This window comes from Chrysochloris asiatica, unplaced genomic scaffold, assembly GCF_000296735.1.
Source record: "Chrysochloris asiatica unplaced genomic scaffold, ChrAsi1.0 scaffold00168, whole genome shotgun sequence".
Taxonomy (NCBI): Eukaryota; Metazoa; Chordata; class Mammalia; order Afrosoricida; family Chrysochloridae; genus Chrysochloris; species Chrysochloris asiatica.
Window position 1 is genome coordinate 2,872,813 of NW_006408686.1, and position 9,392 is coordinate 2,882,204.

General features: G+C 48.3%; 1 protein-coding gene across 1 annotated transcript in view; it reads right to left on the reverse strand.

Moving 5' to 3' along the window:
• CD177 (CD177 molecule) overlaps positions 1–8,007 on the reverse strand; it is a 12,141-nt gene extending 4,134 nt beyond the window's left edge. Inside the window, exons 1-9 of the mRNA XM_006871506.1 lie at positions 7,956–8,007; positions 7,725–7,865; positions 7,333–7,521; positions 5,272–5,403; positions 4,943–5,059; positions 2,945–3,085; positions 1,401–1,586; positions 1,166–1,297; positions 744–904 (exon numbers count right to left, since the gene is read on the reverse strand). Of these exons, the coding sequence (XP_006871568.1) occupies positions 744–904; positions 1,166–1,297; positions 1,401–1,586; positions 2,945–3,085; positions 4,943–5,059; positions 5,272–5,403; positions 7,333–7,521; positions 7,725–7,865; positions 7,956–8,007 (1,251 nt within the window). The remainder of the gene's footprint in view (positions 1–743; positions 905–1,165; positions 1,298–1,400; positions 1,587–2,944; positions 3,086–4,942; positions 5,060–5,271; positions 5,404–7,332; positions 7,522–7,724; positions 7,866–7,955) is intronic.
• Positions 8,008–9,392: the final 1,385 nt, after the last annotated feature.

Genomic DNA, 9,392 nt, shown 5'->3' on the forward strand with positions numbered 1-9,392 from the left:
ACAACAACAACATATATATACATGAAAACTGAAAAAATAATTGAAACATTTGAATTATGTTGCTGATGACGTGTATTGAATATATCATGGTATCATGGGCTGTTAGAAGCATGAACAAATCTGTCAGAAGCACGGACATTGCTGACTTCACATGGATCTTGAATACCAGAAAGATGTTTGTTGTTGTTGTTAAGTACCGTCGAGTCGGTTCCAACCCACAGTGATCCTGTATAGGGTTTCCAAGGAGGGCTGGTCAGCTTGAACCAGTAACCTTGCAGTTCAAACCGACTTTGCAGTCCAGCGCATTAACCCACAGCATCACACCAGGACTCCATGTTTACTTGTGCTTTATTGACTATGCAAAGACTTCTGACTACGTGGATCATTACAAATTATGAATAACATTGTGAAGAATGGGTATTCCAGAATGCTTAATTTTGCTAACGAGGAAACTGTACACAGGCCAAGACTAGTGGTCTGTTAACTGTAATGTCGATGGTTTAAACCCACCAGTTTTTCTGCAGGATAAAGATGAGGCTCTCTGATTCCCAAAAGATTTACCATCTGCAAAATCATGAAGATGATGGGGAAATAACTATGTGTCCAAGGCCATCAGGTCATGAAGTCAGAGGGAATGTTAGCTTTGGGGGGTAAACAGAGGTTAAGAATCTCTGGACATTAGTTTAATAGGAAAAACAAAAACCCCCACACCAAAGGGCTAGGGTCAACACCAGCCACATTACCCAAGTCAGGTAGGGTGCAGGGGCGACCCCATCTTGAGAAGGAGGCTCGTTCTGAGTTTCCTCAATCACTGAGAACACGCCAATATTCTGAGTATTTTTAAACAACCTGCTGGAAGATTTGACCATGCAGCCCTGAACGTTCATTATGGTGGACACTCCACCTAGAGGGTTACAAAGGACAACACTTTAAGCTCTCAGACCCAAGGTCCCAGTCCAAGTCCTCTCCTCCCTCAGACACAGTAACCTCCCTCCCACTTTAAGACTAATGAAGCCCCCTGCCCTTTTATTCCTTAGGCCCAGGATTCTTCGCCTTAGCTCTCTCCTCCCTCAGACCCATGAGTCAGGGTCTGTAGCCTCCTCCTACCTCAGGACCAATACGTCCAGATCCCCAAGCCCCTCATCCTCCTGCTTTCAACACTCACCTCCATTTAGATGGATGTATCCTGTGTAACAGTAAGTGGCATTGACAGGGCATGTTATGATTTTGGAGTCCCAACAGATTCCGAAGACATTCACACAGACAGGACACTTGAAGCCTTCAGGAGCAGGGGAAGCTGAGGAGCAGAGAGAGGTTTGGGGTACACAGCTCTGTCCCCAACTCCAGTTACCCACCTCAAGTCTCTCCAAGCTCTCCAACCAGCCTGCTGGATCCCATACCTGGGCGAGGGAGGGTGTTCAGCAGGACGCTGCTATTATCAGCTTTGTTGCACCAATTGGAGTTGCAGACATGGGTGTAGGAGGCAGCAAGCACGTTGGGGGGGCCCGAGTGTATGGAGACCTTCTGGGAATCTTGTGTCCCAGGCAAGGTACAACCTTTGCTCCCCAGTAGAAGGGATTTGTATCCTGAGGGGGTAGAAGAGTGAAAGGTGGGCTAGAAGAGTAGGGGAGCCAGACAGGGGAGTTGGGAGAAGACAGGGGTTAGGGAGCTGGATTTGGGGGTTCCAAGAAGCTTAGTAGACACAGGGTGAATGCAGGTTCCCTGATCATGTGTAGTGTGGTGTGTAGACTGGAGCAAGAACCTGGGTCCACCTCTGTCACCTCCCAGGCGGGCGCACCCTTGCCCTGGTGCCTCATCTGGATGACAGAGAGCATCCTAATGCAACCATCACAGGTATGCTGTGAGGATGGATCGGGCTGAGATACATACACGAATCACTTAGAAGCGTTCCTGGTGCTCGCCCTTGCTTACTTCTTCTAAGTTCTTGTTTAAATGTCACCTTCTCAGTAGTGTCTCCCCTGAGCACCTGCTCTAAAATGGCAACTTTCACCTCTTTTTCCTTACCTGCCCTTGCTCTATGAGGGGGCCTCAAAAAGTTTGTGGAAAAATCCCACTATCTGTACATTCAACTTGCCCATGAACTTTTTGAAGTCTCCTTGTATGTATCTCTTATCTTCCTACTTAATTTCCGCATTCTCTGCCCTCTTATCTCCTCCTACTGCTACAGAAAGTTCCAGGAAGAGATGACTGGATCTACAAGGTCCAAAACAGAGCTCAACCCCTAATGCTCAGCAAACATTCAGTCATTATGATTATCTGTGCTGCACAGTTCTCAGCTCTTAGTATACATTATGACATGTGTCATCATAACCACCCAGCAAAGGAGACACAATCATCACCATCACTGTAACCCTGTCTTTTCACAAGGAGAAACCAAGGCACAGGTAACGGAAGAGTGATTCCAGCCTCCAGGGCTTCTGGCTCAACGGTGAAAGTCTCATGTTCTATGAGGAGACCTGAATTGGATTCCTGGTCAGTGCACTACAGATTCCAACTTTCAAGGAAGGCTCGTGTGTCGCTATGATGCTCAGCAGGTTTCAGTGGATTGTTTGATTAAGACGGACTATGAAGAAAGGTCTGGTTTTTACTTCTAAAAGTCAACCAATGGAGACTTTCCGGATCACAACAATCCAAGCCCCAACCCATCATGGATATGGCTCAGGACCAGGTAGCATTCGGTTTCATTGTGCAAGTGGCTGACTCAACTATTGTTGTTGTTAAGTGCCATCGAGTTGGTTCCGACTCATAGCAACCCTGTATAGGGTTTCTGAGGAGCGGCTGGTGAATTTGAACCACCAGCCTTGTGGTCCGGTGCTTGTTCTAGGGTGTCACACCAGGAACATAGAACCAACCAGGGTCCATGGAACTCCAGGCAGGGAGGAGGACCTGGTAGGAAACTCAGTGGACCGGGATGCCTACGCACCTGAATCAATAAGCAACAGTGTCTCCTGACACACCTCCCCAATATTGCACATCTTGCTACTGTATGTGGTCCACTCCACGGGTTCCCGAGACAGTTCTGGAAGAGTCTTCACCATGATCCCTGAGTGACAGCTCAGAAAATCTGGAGAGAAGAAGTCACCCAGGTGTGATTAGTCCAGAGATTCAGTTATATTTGTCCCTTCAGGTCCCATGCTCAGGAATTGGCCAGGAATCAAACCTGGATCTCCTTCATGGAGAAATGTTGGATACATGTTGGAATCACAGTTTAGATAACCTGACTGCAAGTCCCACAATCTCAGACTTAAGGGGGCTTTGGGAAATCTACGTCCATGCTTCAGGCTCCCATTCTTCATCCTGTTGGGACCACCTTTCACCATGTGTGGAGGAAAGCTGCCCCTCCTGTTGGGGAGTGGGGCAAAACAGGTTTTCCTTAGCCTGCGACCACCTCTATTTTCCTATCTAGTCTCAAAATCCTTACCTGGAAAATGAGGACGGTAGTCTGAGCTGTAATTTGTAGATTGTTACTTCTTTCAGCTGAGAAACCCTATATCTTAAATAGAACTACCCAAAGGCCTAGTGCATATTGAGTATTTACTGCCCTAAGATAAGAACTTCATTGGTAACTGTTTAAACCTACCAGGTGTTCTTGGAAACCCTATACAGGGTTACTATGGGCTGGAATCAACTGGGTAGCACTTCACAACAACAACAATAGTGTATTTCTCCATGAAGGAGATCCAGGTTCGATTCCTGGCCAATGCACTTCATGCTTAACAGGTTTCAGCAGAGTTTTCAGAGTAAGACAGACCAGAAGGAAAGGTCTGTCTGCTCCTGAAACCAGCTGATGGGAACCTAATGGAGGACAGTGGTTCAATCCCTGGGGAGAGATTGTCGGCTGGACTCCCTCAGCATCTTTCTTTGAGTTTCCAGGTGGTTTTGGTGGATAAAGCAAGAGACTCAGACAGAATGTCTTTCTATCAAGTGTTTCGAGCCCTCCCCAGCCCTCCCCATTCCCTCCCCACCACAGCGTCCCTTTGTCTCATGGCCTCTGGAATTGAGACCTTCCAGGGAACTCCCAATGTCCTGTGAGGCTCTCCCTTTGTCCTACAGCAAAAGGCCTGGCTGCAGTTAAGTGGGAACCCCCCCCCCCACCACCACCCTGAGTTCCCATTTGTTACCTGACTTCCTGTCACAAATGAAACACCCTACATTTTGTCTGGATTTTCTTTCCTATTCAGTAAGCCCACTGGGGTGTTTCAGGATCATGAGCAGGAAGTGACAAGGGTGGCAGAAGGGCTAAAAGATGGTCAAGGGAAAGTAGAAGACCCAAAGCTATCAGAAGTCAGCGTTGTGGAGAAATAGAATGACCGGAGGTAATGGATGACTGGTTTCCAGAAAAATGACCTGAACTTGAACACACTTCTAGGGTACCAGGGAAAGTCACCTGCAAAGTAACTTGCTCTCCCGGCTTCCGTCTCACCAGGACTGTGCCTCCAACTTACTCTGCCCAGCACCATTCAAAGCTCCCACTGCTGAGTCCTGGTCCTATGTATCTATGCTCGAACTACACCTTCTTTCTCCTCATTTTCTGCCTGGAGAATGCCCTCACTTTGTAAGTGCCTGGGTGAGTAATAAACTCCTAAAGTATTGTCGTTGCTAGCTTCGATGTGATGGGTTTGAATGTCCTGTCCAATACTTTAACAACGAGCAAATGGCTAAGAACTCAGCTGCTAACGGAAAGGCTGGCGATTCACACCCACCCTGCAGCTCTGCGGTAGAAAGGTCTGGTGACCGGCTCCAGCTGAGATTACAGCCTAGAAAATGGTGTGGGGCAACTCTACTCTCTCACATGGAGTCGCTATGAGTTCGAAATGACTTGATTGGCACCTAACAACAAGAACAACAACAAAACTACAAGAGGGAGGCCACACCACAGGCTGCTCTGTGGGTCCGGTCTTCTGCTGAGTGTGAGACTCACCGTTAGCATTACAGTTCTCACTCAAACTCAGGGCACCAATTCTCTGGGTCCCATTAAGCAGGTTGCAGCCTCCTTGGGCTAGGCAGCCCTGGACTCTCATGTTGGTGGTGGTATCACCTATGGAAAGGAAGAGAGGGAAGGAGGGAGAAGCAGACCTTGAAGCTGAGACCATCCAACCTCCCCGGCAGGCTCAGCTCCCTCAGTCCTGCCCTCCTTTCAGACCCATGTCTCAGTTTACCCTCCTTCCTCTGGAGACTCAGATCTCAACCTTCAGTTCTCTCCATGGGGGATCTGCTCACATAGGGACCCCCATGTCACCAGCAACCAACCTTTACTGAGTGTGACGACACCGTTGTAACAATCCGTGGTCCCTGGAGGGCAGAGGAACTTGGTCCCTCTCTCCGGGCACCCGTTTGTGGACATGCAGATGGGGCACTGCAAGGCCTCTGATGGTGGGGTAACTGGGGAGGTGAGAGAGGGAGGGTAGTGAGGAGGTTGTGGAACAGATACGTAATAGCTGGCCTCAAGAGACAACCACAGACTGTTATTGTAAAAGCTTAAGAAAAGATACCCATATTTAAGGGGGAAAAAATTCTTTGTTGATTACCAGTGGGGGTGGGTTGGCGGGCTTGGGGGGAGGTGGAGGGAGGGGACAATAGAGCACAGGGTAGGGGACACACACATCATAGTTTGGGTGCTGGGGAGGGCAATACACAAGAAGGGACTGGGGGTTAGAATAAGGTAGATAGAAGAACACTGAGACAGGTTTGCATGGGCTAAATAGGACAGAGGTAAATAGTGCTGCAAGGAACTCTGGTAGCTTAGTGGTTACGAATTGGACTGCTAATCTCATGGTCGGCAGTTCAAAACCACCAGAGGTTCCGTGGAAGAAAGATGAGGCTTTCTGCTCCCGTAAAGATTTACAGGCTCAGAAACCCTGTACAGGGTCGCTCTGAGTCGGAACTGACTCCAAGGCACATCACAACAACAACAAATAGTGATGCATACTCAACCTTGGAACAACAGGACAGAGGCAAATACTGTTAACCGATGGTGCATGAAAGGGATTGTAATCATTGCAATGAAACAAAATACAATTGCTTGAGTGCAAAACTGATATTCTTCCATGTAAACTATCACTCAACTCACAATAAAAGCTTTAAAAAAAGAGAGAGAGAGAGAGAAAACCACAGAATTTTCTGAAACACACCCTCCTTGATTTCTCTCACGCAGGCCCAGTGTTTGAGGAATGAGGGGCTTGGGCTTAGGAAGACAGCTGGGAGAGAGGGAATAAAAGCTCTGGGAAGGAGCAACTGGACCAGAATATGGACAGTGGTCAATGTAGGGAGAGGTCCCAGGTAGAGCTTTGGTAGGGGTACACAGGGTTGTCAGCACAGAGGTGTGCTAGGGTCCCACGTGGGGTGTGGGTGGAGGTGTTAGGGGGCAGGGAGTAGGGAAGCCTTTTGAGAACACACATAGGTCAGGGAAGGGGGAGGTGTCCTGAGAGGAACAGTAGTCCTACTAAACCAGGGATGGGGAACAGCTGGCCCCACAAAATCCTTTGGTCTTCTTCTGCCAAGGCAACTGCAGGCAGCTTGAAATTCTATAAATCTGGGAATTTTTTCCATAACAATATGAATTTATATTAAGTGATGTTATAAATATCCAAATGGCTCTTAGCAGAAAAAAATTCTCAACAGTGGAGTCAAGGAAAACAAGAAGTTTACAAACTACTTCAAAGAGTGGGAAACTGCAGAATACGACCCTCTAAATGTGACTCATACAGCTCACAGGTGGTCCGTACCAACACTGGACCAGGGAAATCACAGGACAGGTTCGCCTAGGAAATTGCTGTTACTCTTAAGTGCCTTTGCCTAGGTTCTTATTATATATAGGGTTCCTGAGGAGCAGTTGGTGGACTTGAACTGCTGGCCTCATGGTCAGCCATCCAGTGCTTATACTACAGTGGGCACACCAGGATTTTGGAGGAGAAAACACAAAAAACCTCAGTAAAGCCTTAGGAAACCAAACCTGGGAGTACAGAAAACCAGGAGTATGCAAGAAGCCCAGCTTAGATCACCACAGTTGAAGGACAGTTTCCTGGGAAGAAGCTGGTCTAGGGGAGTCTCTGGATGTAGGAGTAGGGTGACTGGAAAGCAGGAGCAAGGAAGGGGGTGAGCAAACAAGGGAGAGATGGAGAAAACAGGAGAGGGTGAGCCAGGATCAAGATAGTAAGGGGATGGAGGAGAGGTGAAGGAGAAGGTGAAAGGGAGAGGAGGGACTGTGAAGAAGGAAGCTGAAAGAAGTGATTTGAAATAAGCAGTCCCTCACACCCTCTGTTAGCCCCTCAGTCCAAGAGTCCACACCCTCATCCTGTCCTTCCCCAGCACCTGTGGTCAATGGCTGCAGTGGCTCCCAGAGTGGGATGCTGTTGGCGAGGTTGTTGCACAAGTTATTCCGGCACACATGCGTGTAGGAGGTAATGGAGAGGCCAGGGCTGGATCTGTGCTCAGTGACTTGGACCTCCTGGTCTGGGTCCTGAGTGCAGCCCTTGATGAGCACCAGATTCACCAAGGGTCCTAGACAAGAGGAGAGAGACTGATGGGTGGGTGTGGGGATAGGATGCCAGGGTTCTGGCAGAGGGGAGAGAGACTGGGCACCTCCCTACCCCTTTAAGTGCCAGCGGATCCTGATGCTAGGGGTGGGGTGTCCTGAGTTTCTATGCAGGTGGGACTAGGCAGAGGTGTCAGCCAGGAGGACCGTAGCCCGTGGGATTTCTCACCATTATGAATGAGCATCATTGTGTCTTGGCAACCCCAGCCTTCCTCACAGTCTCCTTGCTCTGCTGTCCACTGGAGGGGCAGTTCAGTTACATTGTAGACTTTGTTTAGTGTACCTTGCTGGCAGGTCAGGGTCTTGACTCCTAGGATGGGAGGATCAAATCCATCTTAGTAGGGTTCCCCTATGCCCTTCTCAGGGAAATACAACCTCTGGAGTTGGGATCTTCACTCACGGGGCAGGATGAGAGTGACCCCCAGAAGGACCAGCAGAGGGGTAGGACTCATGACCAATCTGCAACTGCAAGGCTGCCCCCTCTTCTATCTCTTGGGAAATCACAGTCCTTTTATATCATATCTTACCCAAAACAGCCCAGGAAAGGGGTGGGGATGGGAGGGTCTTGCTAAACCAAGCCCTGGGCACCTCCCTCTGAGTCTGCAAATGCTTGAAAGACCTAGACTCTGGGACCTCTCTTCTTCCCTCAGAACCCTGAAGTTCAGACCCAAGTCCCACCTTCTTCAGACCCTGGAATCCAGGCTTCCCTCAGACCTAGGAAAGTTGGATCCCTGACACCTTCCTCCGTCGGACCCAGAAGTCTGGGAACCCAGCCCCTATAATAATTAGAAATGGAGGCATCTTGGCTGCTAGGCCACACCAGTCCATATCTCCAGCCCCCTTTCCTTCTGACCCCAGATGTGTAGGTCCCCACTTCCTCCCTATTTCAGGGTAGTTTCGGAAGGTAGTTTCCTCATTTCTCCTGGCACCCTGGTCTCATTCTGGCCCCAGGTGGGGAATGGCCCAATTGCCTGTGAGGACATTATGTGGTAGGCATTGGCAGATTCCTACATTTGCTCTGCTCTGGCCTCTGTCAACACTGGCTTCCTGATGCTCTTCCCTTTCCTTCCTCTATTGCTCTCCCTTTTATTCTTTTTTTCATACTCTCCCCTCAGGCTTTCTCCTCTGCTGTTCTCTGCCTTCACAGCACACCATAGGCCCTTGAGTCTCCACTTGGGGTATGCCATGGGGAGAGAGGGGAAGTGGAACTGAATAATTAATAATGAACGTTGAAGAGTTAGAGAGTTGCTTGTTTAAGTAGTTTCCTTCCCTGAAACTGGGAATGAGATCATGAGAGCGGTGGGTGGTGTGCCTTGAACTGATTTGATCTGGCTTTTCTATCCAAACTCTCTTAATTCCCACCATGAGATTGGGTGGGACCATGTAAATAAGGTATATAGCACTCAGGCTGGGATTGGCTAGTTTTACTCTCCAGCTAGATTTGAAAAGAGTCATCTGTGTGGCCATTGCAATGGATTATGGAACCAAGATGTGAAGCAGAGAGTGCTGTGGGAAGAATGGTGGTTGTCAGAATAGGGTTAAGAAGGTTGTAGGCTTCTACAACTATTTGAAACAGATCAACAGAAGGAACCTACATCCACCAAAATAAAAGAAATAATAAAAATTAGAGCAGAAATAAATGAGCTAAGAAACAGAAAAACTATAGAAAGAATCAACAGGACAAGAAGCTGGTTCTTTGAAAGGATTAAGAAACTTGACAAACAATTGGCAAACCTAACAAAAGAAAAGAGAAGACACAAATAACACGCATTAGGAACCAAATGGGAGACGTCAAATGGAATCAAAGGAAATCAAAGGGATAATAACAGAATCTATG